Consider the following 16,591-nt stretch of genomic DNA (forward strand, 5'->3'; position numbering starts at 1 on the left):
ACCCTAGGCAAATGCCTACTTTACCTTAGTCAGGAACGACCCTACTTAGAAATAGATACTAATATTTGCTCCAACTGAAAGTAACACTTTTGTAATTTCAGTATAGGCTGAAAAATAAAAGACTAAAGGCAAATTAAACTCAAGAGTCAAGATCTTACATATAGATAGTACGAAAAATTGAAATAGATAAGCTAATTTATATAAAAAAAAACACGAAGTAAGATGAAAATCAACTTATTTCAAAAAATAAGCGTCTAATTTTCAAACTTGAGGTTTGATTTTGTTCACAGTTAGTAACTGCGAACATGTGCTTAATTTTTTAAAAAGGCAAAGAAGTTGTTCGCAGTTAGGCTGTTGACTTTTTTAACCCTATTTGCAATTACTAATTGCGAACACCATCGAGCATAATGAGCCTGTTAGTGACTGCGAACATGGTCAAAAAGTCAACAGCTCTGTTCGTAGTTAGTAACTGCGAACATTTTAAAAAATTAAACACCTGTTCGCAATTACTAACTGTGAACAGAACCAAACCTCAGATTTGAAAATTAAACGCTTATTTTTTGAAATAAATTAATTTTCTTCTCGTGCTTTTTTTATTTTTTTTTATGAATTAGCTTATCTGTTAGAATTTTTTCTAGACAGTACTTGGTAGTATTTTCTCTGACTCGAAAATAAAAATAAAATTGGGTGGCAACAGCCAGCCTAACTTTTTCCAGCAGAGTTAAATATCATCAGATGATCCACAGAGAAAAAAAAAACAGAGTCTTCAAAAGAGGAAAACTTTTTCAATAGATTCACGAGTGAAAAGAAATCCCCACTTCTTTTTTCATCTCTACCCTAAAACCCATAATTTATTTCCTTGAAATTTCTTCAAAAAATCAAAATTTGCAGGAAAAAAGAGGTGTACTGTACTGTTTGGTTCATTGGTTGTAGTAATTGAATTGAGTAAGTGAACATTTCACGGATTATTAACTTTAATCCTTTATCACACTTTGAGATTCTGTCTCCATCTTTAAAGAACAGAAGCCTAAAAAAATTTCACGTGAATTCATATCTTTGACACGTAACCCCACTATTTCTACCAAAAGATTTCAACTTTTTTTTGATTTTTCATGTACCCTTTTCCCAGTTTTGATGATTATGATGATAGTTGAGAGTTTCATCAATTAGGTTTGAAGTGTTTGAATTTGTGAAATTTGAGGGGTGCGAAAGAAGAAGATGGATAGAAATGCTGGAGCAGGAGGAGGTATGAATTCAGATATGCCTATTATGCATAATAGTGATAGATATGAACTTGTTAAAGATATTGGGTCTGGTAATTTTGGGGTTGCTAGATTGATGAGAGATAAGACTACTAATGAACTTGTTGCTGTCAAGTATATTGAGAGAGGTGAAAAGGTTTGTCCTTTCTTTCTTTAATTTAGTTGGTTTGGTTAAGTGCTTAAAATTTCCTTAAAAAAGATTGTTTATTTAGTTATTAGTAGTAGTTTTTTATTGTTTCTTTGATCAGTTGGTTGTTTTTGGAATATTTAATTAGAGATTATGACTTTATGAGATTATACTTGTGTGGTTTTTGGTGATCATTTGCTTGGGACGAGACATGAAATATAATACCCATCAATCACCATAGATTGGCATTATGCGAAAATGAAAGTAAGTAATTGTGTGTAAGAATTGAAAAGAAACTAGGTGTGATCATATTACACATGCTACTAGACTTATTGTTCTGGCTATGTTTCTGACCTAGGTATATGGCTATATTTCTGACCTAGGTACTTGTGTTAGACACATAGGATATGTCATTATGGTTGAGAATCAACTCGGCCAGAAGTTTCCAACATTTGTTATATAATCTATCATGCTTCTTTATAAGAGAGCCTTTTGGGCATTAAGTATGGACGCAACACATACTCTACTCATACATGTTGCTAAAATATCTCATTTTCCTTCTATCATGTTGAATTATGATAGGAATCAACTCAATAAAAAATTTTTAGCCAATGATTGTATCCCAAGGTATGTTATATACTAAGTTGATACTAGGGAAATATGATAAAATTGGGGTGAGAATGACTTGAAGTGAGGTGGATCACATACTACCTGGACTGATGATATATGGTGTTAATCAGTATACATATTTATGTGTTGAAGTTAATCAGTTATATCCATAACATAAAATGTCATTTGGTTTACAAATGTAAGGTCATGTATTCATGTTGGAGTGTCTAGGATTGATATGGGTACTTGAAGTGAAATGAAGACTTGGAGAGGCACAAAGTCACTTGCTCAGTGGGATAAGTTTGAATCTTTGTGCTTTTGAAGACTAGTTATTTTTCTTTCTGTTATTTAAATGCCAAAACCCCAAGATGAAAAGAGGAGGAACCCAAGGAGGAGGCAGACACTAATGAGTGAAGACTGTGACCGCTGTGTTTGGACCAGTCTGAGGCAAGGAGGGATTGAGACTGCATTTTAGTTTCTGCTCTGCTTTTGCGGTTTTGTGAAGAATAGAAAATGAGGGTTTTAAAAAATTGTTTGAGGGGGTATGAAATCCCAAATTAGAGATAGAATTAAGTGTCTTACCTCTGAGAGAGTCATAGAGAGAATGTTATGGCAGGTGGGAACAACCCTCCCGAAATAGAGATAGAAGTAAGTGCATAAACCATGAGAATTTGGAACAAGCATATTGGAAACCTATCTTGTTGTTCCCATCTACCACTGCTAATGCTTGTATAGGCACTGAGTTACCCATCTAATTCACAACCTAGCCTTCTAGGCTTCTAGCTACCTCTAGATTTAAGAAATTGTGAGTACTCTAGTTGGAAATGACTTGGTAACTTTCTTCCCATTCCAAAATCAGGCTATGCAGAGCACCACAAGCTTCTTCCCATCCAATGTTTGGTAGCTATGTCCAAAACTTGCATAAATATCTAAGCATCACCTCCTTCAATGGTAGGAAATGACTCCACCTCATTTTTTGTTTTGAGCCCCCCAACTTATTTGCTTCCTCCTTGAATCTAGCATACTCTACTACTCTAGCAATACAATTGGTTTTAAAGGCCTTAAAAAGGGTCTGATACTTCGCTTTAATCCCTCAATAAATCCAGAATAAAGCAGCCAGGCATGTAGTAATTGTATTGAATTAAATAGATTTTAAGTCTTCAATACATCAATGTAGAATTTTGAAGAACCCTTTTGTTCTAGCTTCTTACTATTGCTCAACACATTATTATTCTTGTCATCAGCAAACCTTGCATTCATCATCAAGAACTCTTACCATGTAATGCATTTTCTAAAAATGAGATACATTGCTACCCAATTTTCTTTGTCCATCATAAGTATGGTAGCCACATCTACCAACTAATCTTCAGTGATTTGGCATAGATGGAAGTATTTGGTAGCTTTCTTTGTCCAAATTATGGGATCGGTATCATCAAACTTGTAAATGCAGCTTAGGATTTAAGTGGAGTGATCTTAAACTTCTGTTGTCTCTTTCTGAGATCCTTCTGATGAGGTTGCTTTCTTGATTTTATTGGATCTTGCCTCCATATTCTGCAGGAGTAGAATCATTTGATCTATTTTACTTGGATCCCATTCGCTCCTCCTAATTCGAGAACTTTCTCTCCAACACGTGTACTTAATGATCCATGCTTGATTTAAGGTTTGTCCTTTTTTTTTTTTTTTTTTCGGAGAATTGATGTTCATTGGTTAGCAGGACTGATGAATTCCGATACCAATGATAAGGTTCAAATCTTATGGAACGACAATGGTGATGTAGAAGAACAAGAGGGAGATTCTCCTGTTCAAGGGGAAATAGTTATTAAGAAGTATTGTGAGGATTAAGAACTAAAAAGGAGATATCTCTATTATTTAGAGTTTAATAGTGAATCCATAAGTGAGCTTGAACGCTAAGTTGGAGGTCATCATTGGGAATAGAGTGTCATATAACGAGCTAAGGAGAGATAGGGTGTGTTTAAATTCATTGTAGTTCGATTGATGTATTGGTTGAATTCTTAAATAGAATTTCTTTTTCTAGCTGAAAAGGGATAGCTATGTGACCCCTAAATTTAGGTGTTTGTCGTTATTGCACTTTGCTACTATTGATTTTGTTGATTGTTGTGTATTATACTATTATCTAATTACCCTAATATTTGCTCCAATTCATAAAAGTCTCTTCTCACCCCACCCAATGCTGTGTATTATACTATTATCTAATCCTGTCTTATTTTTATGTTCGTACCTCGTTAGTTATGTCATTAGTTTTTTTAAAAAATATGACTACAAATGTTTTTATATTGTTGACACTTTCAATTTTATTAGTGCAGATTGATGAAAATGTGCAGAGAGAAATCATTAATCACAGGTCACTGAGGCATCCCAACATTGTCAGATTCAAGGAGGTTTGTAAAGCACATCTAACTGTACTCGATCCACTTAAGGTTTTTTTCTTGTAGCATAGCTTCACACCTCTTGGTTGATTCACTTTTTAGGTTATATTGACTCCAACACATTTAGCTATTGTTATGGAATATGCATCGGGTGGAGAACTGTTTGAACGCATATGTAATGCAGGACGGTTCAGTGAGGATGAGGTGATTATTTACTAGGAGTATTTTGTATTCTTTGTTACCCTTTATTCTCCTATGTTTAATAATTATAATGCTCTTCCCGTTAGGCACGTTTCTTCTTTCAGCAATTGATATCTGGAGTCAGCTACTGTCATGCGATGGTACTTCTTTCACTAGTTCTCTATGTTCTTGACTTTGCTCTTTTTTCATTTTCTCATTGAGTCAGATTGTCTCCATCCTTTTCCTTCTTGAAGCAAGTTTGTCATCGTGACTTGAAACTGGAGAACACATTGCTTGATGGAAGTCCAGTTCCTCGCTTGAAAATTTGTGATTTTGGGTACTCTAAGGTACATGCTTCTCTCCATTGCCCTTGCATACATCTTCAGTGTATGTATGTAGTAATTCTAGCATGAAAGTAAAGTCATTAATTATACATCTAATGGTTCGTATAGCTATTTGTTTCTTTCTGCTTCCCCTCACTCTGAATCATAGAGTAAAAACAAGGCCGCATCACATCGCATCGGCTGCATTGTAAAGGTTTTCAAAATAAACGAATTGATATTTCCTGTGTTGTAAAGGTGTAAAAAAACCATGTTTTGGGACGTATCAAGGGATATCTTATGGTCTCGACCGATATTTAGGCGCTATGATTACAGAATCACTCCCGTTACCACATCAACATATTCCATTACCGCGATTTCAACAGTTACCGCATTTTTACACTATGCTCCAAGTATCTCAACTTCAAATTTTTTTTAACTAATAGTTTGCTGCTGCTCCCAGTTTTTCACTCATATATTTACATCTATTTATGTCCGTTCTCAGTCCTCAGTTCTGCATTCTCAACCAAAATCAACTGTTGGAACTCCTGCTTATATTGCGCCCGAGGTTTTACTCAAGAAAGAATATGATGGCAAGGTGATATTCTCATCAAACCAGAATTTCTTGTGTTCATTTACGTGTTGTGTTTTTTCTCTATTGTGAATAAAATTCACCTAAGTCATGTGGAACTATACACAGCTAATGTTCGTTTTGTGGACATTCTTAAATTATCACAACCAGCTCACAATAATACTCAAATGTTGTTCAGATAGCAGATGTGTGGTCATGCGGGGTAACGTTGTATGTAATGTTGGTTGGGGCTTACCCATTCGAAGACCCCGAGGAACCTAAGAATTTCCGGAAAACAATACATGTGAGACATATATCTTTCTATTTATTCCAAAATGGCGGTTTCTCTGGTTGTCTGTCTGACTCTACGTGGTTTCTGCTGGTGCAGCGAATTTTAAATGTCCAATACTCTATTCCTGACTATGTGCATATATCTCCAGAATGTCGCCATCTACTCTCTAGGATATTTGTTGCTGAGCCGGAAAAGGTATCGATTTGTGAGATTTGCCTTCATGGATCATCTCTTCAATCCGTCTCTATTAATTACCCGCTGTGGAGTCTAAGTTATTGTGCCACTGTTATGTTACCAACCTCGAGCCGAGTGTCTCACAGGCATAACCTCCTTATCTCCTTTGATAAGGGTATGGTCTACCGTCTTCCAACCCGCCCTAGACCTTGATCATAGCTTCTATGAGCGTGAAAGTGTTATGATGACGATGTTATGTTACCAACCTCTCGGGTTTACTAATAAATAAACTTGTAGAGCATTGTCAGTGAATCACCATACCTGAGATAAGGCAACATGAATGGTTTCTGAAGAATCTGCCTGCCGATCTTATGGATGAACTTCTTGTCTATAAATTACCCGTTTAGCTGTGAAGTCTAAGTTAACCTCGAGCCGAGTATCTTACAGGCTTAACCTCCTTATCTCCTCTGATAAGGGTATGGTCTACTGTCTTCCAACCCGCCCAAACTTGATCATAGCTTCTATGAGCGGGAGACTAGTTATGATGACGATGTTATGTTACCAACCTGTCGGGTTTACTAATAAATAAACTTGTTGAGCATTGTCAGTGAATCACCGTACCCGAGATAAGGCAACATGAATGGTTTCTGAAGAACCTGCCTGCCGATCTTATGGATGAACTTCTTGTCTATAAATTACTCGTTTAGCTGTGAAGTCTAAGTTAACCTAGAGCCGAGTGTCTTACAGGCGCAACCTCCTTATCTCCTCTGATAAGGGTATGGTCTACCGTCTTCCAACCCGCCCCAGACTTGATCATAGCTTCTATGAGCGTGAAACTGTTATGATGACGATGTTATGTTACCAACCTCTCGGATTTACTAATAAATAAACTTGTTGAGCATTGTCAGAGAATTACCATACCCGAGATAAGGCAACATGAATGGTTTCTGAAGAACCTCCCTGCCGATCTAATGGATGAAAATGCACCAAATAGTCAGTATGAAGAGCCAGATCAACCAATGCAAAGCATTGATGAAATAATGCAGATAATTTCAGAGGCAACTATACCTGCAGCTGGATCCCAAAGTCTGAACAAGTACTTAACCGGAAGCTTGGATATCGATGATGATATGGAAGAAGATCTAGAATCTGATCCCGAGCTTGACCTTGATAGTAGCGGGGAGATAGTATACGCTGTCTGAAAAAGTATCATGCTTTTAGAAACGATTGTAATGAACCGAAGCTCAGCTGTAAACAATTGATGGGATTTGGAGAGGGAGGACTAAACGAAAGCGCTAAGCTCTCTCTTCATATCATATGATCTTTATATAACTTGTTTAACTTTGCAGTGTTGTATTCAAACTCTTCATACAATGGGATATAATATTATTTGACTGCTTGTGTTTTAATTAGTTAATCCCTCCATTCCTGAATATTGTAAAAAGACATCTGATGCTCTTTGCCATCAGACTACATATGTGAATTTTTAGCCCGCTACTTTTCGTAGCACGATCATTGATCTAATCCTCATCATTGGATCATAATGAGCTATATTTATTTCCCGTATTGAATCATATTTACTTATTATTTTTGTACGATGGTTTAGAAGAAGCTACAAACTGCATTGAGATAAAGAAATATTGTCTTGTCTATCTTTTCCATAAAGCGTTTTATTAATTATTGAGTATGGATTTGACTTTTACATCAATATGCTCGTATATACCATATAACTTGCAAGTGAAGGATTCAAAGACAAACCAGAGCTAATGAAAGACCAGTGACAATGCTCTGCAATGGAGAAAATAGTCTGTTGCATAACCAGTGACGATGTTGACCTGATATTCTAATAGTCAATCCAAAACAACCTCTTTATTATTAGATAAAATTGCGTACATCTGACTAAAATATGCTTTGATAAGAATAAAGAGTCAACGTGAAAGAGCGGATTTGACATTGGGGTAATGATATTGAAAACACTATATCAATCTAAAGCAAACTATTGGTGGACCCACAAAGGGGCTTGGAGTGCCATAACTTAAATCAAAAACAAGAAAAATGTTAAGATATTTAATGGGAAATGACTAAAAAGTTAAAAAACAAAGAAAACAAACAATTAATAATACAATAGAGAATCCAAAAGTACTCAAATCAACCTCTATACATAAAACAACTATATTATAATCCTTCCGCCTCAAAGTTAAAATCTTAAATCCGCCTCTGATCACAACCCAAAACTTCTAACAACACAAGCAGAAGTAGCAACCACAAGAGCAGCAAAAATAGGAGGCACCAAAAGATCAATCTTAGAGCGTTGAAAGAGCTTAGAAGGCAAGCACACTACGTTCGACGGAAGATCCACCGGAACCCGAAAACTGTCGTCGGAGTTGCACACCGTAGAAAACGCCGATGACGGAGTTATAGCCCATATAAACGTCGTTTCGGGTGTCAAAGCCGCCACTGCCACGGTTACTGTCAAAAGAGCTGTCCATACTCCTGCATACATTACATAAGAACACCTCCATGAGCTTATGTATTTGTAAACAATAGAGCTTAGAAAGGCAAGAACCATTCTTTCCAAGGAGAGGAAAAAGGGGTTGATCAAGATAGATAAAGGGACATTGATTGAATTGTGGTTATATAGTTTAATTTATATGTTGTTTCACAAAAAAAAAAAAAAAAAAGGTGTGTTTTATAATTTTAGTTTAGTTGCTTAACTAACTCAACATAACACAACAACAATGTCATAGATACTTTGTGAATTGTGAGTATTAATGTATTCATTATGGTCTCAAATATGAATAAGGAGGATCGCATTAGGTTAGTGACAATCAGCGAAAAATATATCACGTTTTATGTTTTATAATAATCTTCGTTTAGTTGCTTAACTAATTCAACATAACACAACAATAATGTCATAGTTTGTGAATTGCGTGTAGTAATGTATTTATTATGGGTCCTAAATATGGATAAGGAGGATTGCAATAGGTTGCTGACAATCAGCATAAATAAGGTCGTATTTTATGTTTTATAATATATAATTTTTTTTTAGTTGCTTAACTAACTCAACACGATAATAGAACAACAATTATGCTATAGCTTATAATTGCTCCTGTACTTTTTGCCATCCTAAACATAAGTTCAAAAGGAATGTACAAATAGTGCAAAATACATTACATCTTATATTTTATAATTTTGGTTTCGTTTAACTGATTCAGTACGACAATATTTCCACTTATAAGTGATTTTTGCATTTTTTATATTCAATATTTGAAAAAAAAGGAAAGTTGACATAGGAGTACATCTTATTTTATGAGTTCAATTTAAACTAAACTAACACAATATATATTTTTGTGCTTTTTAGGAAATGTTGGTATGTTTGTAGTATTTGTATTGGTGGATTGGAAGATGACGTTACGTTATAGAATTAAAAATTAGTGGGTGAGGTTTGTTCATCTAAAGAAGTGTTAAAATTAGTTCACCTAATCAATGTTTTTAGTGTGATTTTATAAATCTATTCACATATTGAGGTCTTTTTGTATATATAACTTAATAATACCATCATGCATCATGATTTATGCCATTAAAAACAGATTTCAAGAGGAAAAAGTAGTAAAATGATTCCCTTTTGTGGGGAAAAAGAAGGTTCCAAGTTAAAGATCGGAGTTCGAACTCAACATGAATTGATCACGCAATCTTCTGACATGGAGTCAAACGTGCTACCATTGCGCCAGGGATCGTTTGTTGCTAAACTGAACAAAATAAAATTTATATTTTTAAAAAGTTCAGTAAAAAATTGGAAAAATTTTAATTTTGCACCAGCCGGGAATCGAACCCGGGTCTGTACCGTGGCAGGGTACTATTCTACCACTAGACCACTGGTGCTGATACGTTATTTCTGCATAACGAAAATTATATGAATCAAATTTTTAAGCGTAAGAAATTAAGAATAACGATATAACCAACAATCATGTTAATTTTTTTTTAAACATCATTGTAAACATTACAAAATACAATCATTTTAAGGAGTACTCCTAAAATAATACTATCAAACATTAAATAAAAATACCCAATAGCAATTAATAATTCTAACTTATACGTAAAGGTAGTTTTGATTGGTTTGTAAATTTATTTGATGAACTTAAGTATGTTAGTAATTTATTTGAAATTCAATTATTAAGTTTAATCTCGATTTGAGATACTTTTTTAGAAATATAAAAATAATTTTTTATAAAATTATAGAATATTTTATTAGTATAATTCAAACTTTTTGAACATCCATTAATAATTAAATTAAATTGATAAAAGAAATTTGAGAATCACAAGCATTTCAAATAGAAGTTAGTTTAGCTCAACTCTTGAAAATATCAAACCGAGCTTGGAGGGTTCACAAGCCATACAAACGTATTAACACCCTACTCACATAATTAATTTTGTCCAAAATCATTTTATTGAGTTACATGCTTGTGAGGGGACAACATAGATAATGTCTTATGCATGTCAGAAATGAGAAAGGGAAAAATAAAAGCTAATGTATATAGATCGAGAGTAAAAAAAAGTAGAATATAATGATAAAATCTGGAAAGCAAATAGTATTTCTTGTGAACCGAATATCCCAACAAAATCGATACGATATATGCTCAAAATTGAGATTAGACTTGATTCTCAATTCCTTAGATTTCCTTTCATTATTTCTTATCCCATTTGTTTTGAGTCTGGCTTTCCACCAGTGAGCAAGATGGAGATGACTACAAATCTACAAGTTGCAAGACAATTCATGCTTCTACTCGCACAAGAAACTAAACTTAAGCCTAGATTGGCACAGTAAACAATGTGCCTGTTCTCGGAAAAGAAAGAAAAGGGAGCTCAGAGCAAGTTATGCCACCAAAATAATCCTCAGGAACTTCTTAACCAACGGTAGCAATTCAAGTTCATCAACGCACAGGAGATGTGCTAATCAATATCACATAAAACTAACTTTAAACGTCAAAACTCAAAAAGCGTTCAAGCATCTCCAAGTCTAAGCCAAATTGTAACAGAAGGGAGGGTTTAGTTGAAAGAAACTTCCAAGAGACAGAAAATTACTACATTAATTGCACGGTTGCAAACATAGGTTACCCTTATAAGCTGTAATGTCAACTTTGGGGATTTTCATTTTCCTCGGAAGCAGCACCAGCAGAAGCAGACCCAGTAGCAGAGTCTCCACCATTAGTTGCTTGTGCCTGTGTTTGAGAAGGCGCTTGTGGTGGCGGAACAGCTGGAGGATATCCTTGATAATAACCTGCTTGTGTAGGTGCTTGAGATGGAGGATACCCACTTTGTCCATAATAGGAGTAAGATGCCTGGCTTGCAACTTGACTTTCTTGCTGCTGTCCATAACCAGTCTGAGAATAACTTGGATAAGCTGGCTGATTGTACGGTGCACCAGAATAACTTGGATAAGCACCATAACCATTAGTAGGTGCGGCTGCGGGCTGACTGTAACTCGTCGCATATGCAGGTGGGGGCTGAGATTGGGTTGTTCCATCAGGTTGTACAGCTGGGGTTCCGTAACCTGGCTGAGAAGTTTGGACAGCAGTAGATCCGTCTAGTTGCGAAGATGTGGCTGGTGGACCATAAGCAGAATTTGTGTACGCTTTCGCCTGATCAGAAGCAGCCTGTCCTGTGACATCTTGTCCATAAATCGGTGGCTGTTGAGAGTATCCTTGATTGTAATTGTAGCCTGCAGCTGGTGGCATCTGGCCGTAATTGTAGTTAGCATTTGGGGTAGCTGAAGCTGGTGTTTGAGCTTGCCCATATGCATTGTAACCAGTATGCTGCTGCTGTGGTGCAGAAGCTGATTGGTCCCAAGCAGTTTGCTGCGGGGGGTAGCCACTGTAATAAGAAGCAGGTGGCATACTATATGATCCAGGCTGTGTGTAGCCATATGCAGGCGGCTGTTGTCCAGATGGTGGACCCTGAGATCCCCAACCAGAGCTAGGAGGATAACCAGGCTGCTGGTATGTGTCAGAACCAGACAATACTTTCAAACGGTTCTGAAATTTACACAACAATTATCAGTAGTAAAAGAGATTTATATTAGCAAACCAGCAATGCAGAAAATAAGAATTAAGAAAATAATCAGTAAACATGTCAATCTCATCAAGACTAATCCAAAGTGGCAATACAAAAAATGTTAGTGAGCCACAAATCAGACATTTCTCTAATAGGTAATAGCTCAAGTAAAACTCAAGCCTCTACTAGGATCAAGTGATCTTTGATCCCAGTAGACTGTCATGACAGCTGAAAAGAAACCAGCAATGCAGAAAATATACAGTTCTCTCTTCATTGACACCAACTTTGCCATATATATATATATATATATATATATATATATATATATATATATATATATATATATATATATATACATACGAGGCAAGGAAAAATTTGAAAACATAAGAAATAGCAGCTTACCCCACTAATAACTTCATCAACCAACTCTTTAGCAGTATCAATCTGCTCCTTTGTACCATTTATGTAGATATTTCTTTCTGTCGAGGTATCACCGGGAGGAAGGTGAAGCGGAACTACCTAAAAGACAGGAACAATTATAACTAGTATAATAGGTATCAATCAAAAATAAAAACACTAAAGAGACTAAATGTATCACAAGTTTTACACATCACATCATCGTACTACAATGTGAAGCACAACTTAACCCATTGCTTCTATGTTGATCAAAAACACCATAATAATAAACTCTTTGAGATTCTTGCAAAGTATCACTATTCACTCCACACATGAAAGTTGTCAGCCCTTTTTATAATCCTCAAGATAGTAAATATTAATGGACGAACCTGAATACGAGCTCCAGACTTGCTTTGCATCGTTTTTATAGTCTCGCCTCCTTTCCCAATCACCAAAGCAACCTAATATAGAAGAGTAAACATTTAGTACTCAAAAACAAGTCAAGGAATCCAAAGAATCACAAGCAAGGGAAACTAAAATACCTTGTCATTTGGAACTTTCATTACAAATTGTTCACCTCCAGCATGTGGTGGAGGAGGGCCTCTCATTCCAGATGAGGCAGAGCTTGTTGCATCTGTCTGCTTAGCCAATACAATTTCGTTTGTTTGGAGAATTTCAGGAAAAAATTATTCACAGCAAAATATGATGCCCTTTTGCTCACCTCAGCAATTACTTCATTTATTCGCTGTTCTGCTCTGCTAATCTGCTCTTGTGTACCCATCAATTCGACATCCCTTGTCGCGCAATGCAGATCAGCATCCGCATCCCTAGTTATCTGGATTTTTGCACCAGATTCTAATTGAAGATTTTTAATCATCTCCCCTCCTCTTCCAATAATAACACCTACCTGCAGCAGGAATCACATTGCAGAACAGATGAATACAAACAAGTATGAGCACGAAGCAGCAAGACAAGCATCAATACATGACTAATTCTTGTAAAAACCAACCTTAGCATTTGGAATACGGATTTTCTTGCTGCTTGGTATACCATTGTACTGATTTGTTTGAGTTGAATAAGACACTGGTATAACATATAAATACTAGTTTAAAAATAAATCAAATGTGCACAATCAAATTGAAAAAAATATGGTTAAACCTAATATAAACATTATATGATATACTTGTACACAGTTACTTTCATGTACATAAAAACATAATAAGAAATCATGGACACTCCACAATACATATGATTAGCCGGAACAGAAGTTGCAAGACTAGTCTACACATATTTGCGAAATATAGGGTACAACTACTCTTTTGATTAAAAAAAAAGATAGCTTTAAATAAAAACAAACCATGTGTTTGCTGCGTTTGCAGAAATGCAACATACATGTCATTTATAACCAAACATACAACACTAGTTGAGATATTGAGAGATAATACATTTATAGAAAATCATACACTAGAAGAGAATCATCCATCACAATTACAAGACAGGCGGCAAACAAGCATTAGCATTTTATCAGCCCTTAATCGGGAAGTACAACAAACTAAAACCACAATAAGTACTAAAACCACAATAAGTTCAATTAAACAAAACCCAATCATACAGCAAAATATCTCAAAGCATCACGATTAATGGCTCCCCTAAGTGATAAAATGGAAAGTCGATTTTAGAATTTCTAGTAAGTATCAAGTGTCAACATAATGGATTTCGATAGTAGGTCAGAAAAGGAAGATACATTATAGAGCTGGATTTCATTAATATTGGCAAGCCAATTAATATGTAATCAAGACAATAACAAGCAAGCCTACTTATTTATAGACAACAATTTAACAAATGTTTGAAACCATAACATCTATTTACATTAAAATTACCATATAAAAACATAAAAACAGCAAAATCCCGAAAAAAAGCTAATAATCAATATAGATAAGTAGATAACAATACGGAAAACAATAACTCAATTACACTGCGCCCGTGTAGCAACATTCACAGTAAAACTGCCGAATAAAACTCAAATTCAACAAAAGCCCTAAAAAGCTAATTATTCAGAAAACAATAACCTAATTGAACTGTAGTCATATAGCGACGTTCACAATAAAATAAGGGAATAGAAACTCAAATTCAACGTATTCAGCATCCAAAAAAAATAAATAACGCATCAAAAGAGAGAACTAGAAAAATAAAAGCAACAAAATCTGAAAACCCTAATCTAAAAAAGAGGACATATTACAAAAAGAGAAATTGATACCAGGAAAAGAAGAGTGAGAAGAAGCGAAAGAAGGAGAAGAGAAGTCAGGCGGAGTAGAAGAAGAATCTGAAAGGGTCCTCGGACGTTTAGGATCAGCGCCGCTAAGAAGACGAGCAGCGATGGCTTGAGCTTTTTGCTTGGCAAGTTCAACCGCGTCTTCTATCTTCCTCTTTCCTCCTCCACTTCCATCACTTGCCCCAACTGACTCCATTTTTCTCTCCCTTTCGAAGCTTTCTTGAATGTCGGATTCTAAATCCAATAAACGGAAATTTGGTAAAATAATCCGCTCGAAAAGAAGCTGTAGGTTTTGTTGTTAAAAAAGGTTGTTAGAAAGAGAAAGCTTGGGGTGATTGATAATGGCTGAAGGATGGATCCGAAAGGATCCGAAGGGAGAGAAAATGAAGGAAATGGGGAAGGAGAGAGGCGGAAGTGAGGTGGAGAGATGATTTGTTGTACTAAAGTAGTTTGTAGAGTGTATGCTCTTCTTCATTTTTGTGTTAAGTACTTCTTGTGATACGACTACGTTTTGATGACTATTTGGGCCCTACATATCTTGATTTTTTAAGTTTTATTTTCTTTTTATTCATTTCTTGTATTAATTAAGAAAAAATAACAAATTCTTTAAGGTTATGTTTGGAATCAAATATTTGAGAATGATAAGGTTTAAAAAGTTATTCTTAAATCCTCATTAATGACATTTATAATAATGATATATTTGACTTAAATTCAAATTTAAATTTTTTTATCTGTTAAACACTAAATTTTAGTTAAATCTATATTTTAAAATTAAATCATCATTTACAAACATATTCCAAGTCTAAAATACTTATTATTATTATTATTATATATATATTATTACAAAACTTTTAAATTTCACTTAACTAAAAATTTTCAAAGTTTTAAATGACATACCCGCAATAGTTTGTTAAGTGTAACCACCAGATTGAGTTAATTGTATTGACATGACATGACATGACATGATGTAAGATGGCTTTTCCTCTTGAACATTAATATAAAAAATTAAACTAAAATTTCCATTAAAACTGAATTACACAAAATAACTAAAAATCTTGAAAATTTTCACATGGCATACTCATAATAGTTTGTCACATGGAAGCACCAGATTGAGTTAATTGAATTGACATAGTTTGATGTTAGATGAATTCTCCTCTTAAACATGAATATAAAAAAATCAAATCAAAATTTCCATCAAAAATGAATTGATTGAAATAAAAAATCCTAAAAAATGATTTTATTTCTATCTATGTCATTTATTCAAATCAAATCAATTCAAATCTTGTACAATAAAATTGTATAAGTACAATTAGTATGACCATTACTGCTGAATAGGGAAAAAAATTATAACCTTTTCCGCAATAACAAATGATATACTATAAGAAGTTCATGATCGACTTTTAGTAGTTGTAATTTTCTTACATGGTACGTAATTTATTTTATTTTGTATTAATATTAATTTTCTTATCTAATCTAATCTAATAGATATATTTAGAAGCATTATTAAGTGCATAATGATGTTATATGACTTTGATTGATAATACATTGAACTAAAATATTTTATTTCATATAATTCATAATGAAAATTTTTTATCTATAAAATACGTCCAGCGATTCAAATTAGCTCTTCAATTTCATTGTGCACACATTCCAATAGTCTTATTCATTATTATCTCTAATCTAACATATGAATCATAAAAAAACTAATAATGCTAATGAAGTAAACAAAATTTTACTCAACTATATTAAAACTTATAAATTTAGGATAAAATATAAAGTACGATCGATTGATGAATAATGCAAAAGCCCTGAAAAGATAGTTCTTACATAACAAAAGTTTATGGCTAACAGAGATCACAATAAATTTCGTAATCTATAAGCAATGAAACATTCATTAATCAACTCAAGGATTCATAACCTATAAGCAATGAAACAGTTGACATTTGTATG

General features: G+C 34.4%; 3 protein-coding genes and 1 non-coding gene across 8 annotated transcripts; 1 reads left to right on the forward strand and 3 right to left on the reverse strand.

The window, feature by feature from the left end:
* The first annotated feature begins 644 nt into the window (after positions 1 to 644).
* Positions 645 to 7,437, forward strand: LOC130813033 (serine/threonine-protein kinase SRK2E). 5 transcript variants are annotated; one of them, XM_057678736.1, is made up of 10 exons: positions 696 to 1,246; positions 1,335 to 1,398; positions 4,323 to 4,397; positions 4,488 to 4,589; positions 4,673 to 4,726; positions 4,820 to 4,912; positions 5,391 to 5,483; positions 5,656 to 5,760; positions 5,845 to 5,943; positions 6,831 to 7,437. In XM_057678736.1, the coding sequence occupies exons 2-10, from the start codon at positions 1,339 to 1,341 to the stop codon at positions 7,122 to 7,124; spliced, it is 975 nt and encodes a 324-aa protein (XP_057534719.1). In that variant the 5' UTR covers positions 696 to 1,246; positions 1,335 to 1,338; the 3' UTR covers positions 7,125 to 7,437. The 5 variants fall into 5 exon arrangements, with proteins under 5 accessions (XP_057534700.1, XP_057534719.1, XP_057534736.1 ...); XM_057678753.1 differs by lacking the exon at positions 1,335 to 1,398 and having other exon boundaries at positions 696 to 945; positions 1,171 to 1,246; XM_057678727.1 differs by having other exon boundaries at positions 697 to 945; positions 1,171 to 1,398.
* A 446-nt stretch (positions 7,438 to 7,883) lies between these two features.
* Positions 7,884 to 8,523, reverse strand: LOC130813055 (uncharacterized). Its single transcript, XM_057678765.1, has one exon. It carries the CDS (start codon positions 8,489 to 8,491, stop codon positions 8,144 to 8,146), a length of 348 nt encoding a protein of 115 aa, XP_057534748.1. The 5' UTR covers positions 8,492 to 8,523; the 3' UTR covers positions 7,884 to 8,143.
* Positions 8,524 to 9,733: 1,210 nt separating this feature from the next.
* On the reverse strand, positions 9,734 to 9,804 carry TRNAG-GCC (transfer RNA glycine (anticodon GCC)). The gene has a single exon. It is a non-coding gene; the product is annotated as a tRNA-Gly (tRNA).
* Positions 9,805 to 10,849: 1,045 nt separating this feature from the next.
* On the reverse strand, positions 10,850 to 15,144 carry LOC130813065 (uncharacterized). The gene is made up of 7 exons (XM_057678775.1): positions 14,627 to 15,144; positions 13,379 to 13,452; positions 13,091 to 13,276; positions 12,912 to 13,007; positions 12,759 to 12,830; positions 12,376 to 12,492; positions 10,850 to 11,954 (listed from the first exon to the last, which is right to left on the reverse strand). Exons 1-7 carry the CDS (start codon positions 14,835 to 14,837, stop codon positions 11,055 to 11,057), a joined length of 1,656 nt encoding a protein of 551 aa, XP_057534758.1. The 5' UTR covers positions 14,838 to 15,144; the 3' UTR covers positions 10,850 to 11,054.
* Between the last annotated feature and the right edge of the window lie 1,447 nt (positions 15,145 to 16,591).

Source organism: Amaranthus tricolor, chromosome 1 (assembly GCF_026212465.1).
Source record: "Amaranthus tricolor cultivar Red isolate AtriRed21 chromosome 1, ASM2621246v1, whole genome shotgun sequence".
Lineage (NCBI taxonomy): Eukaryota > Viridiplantae > Streptophyta > Magnoliopsida > Caryophyllales > Amaranthaceae > Amaranthus > Amaranthus tricolor.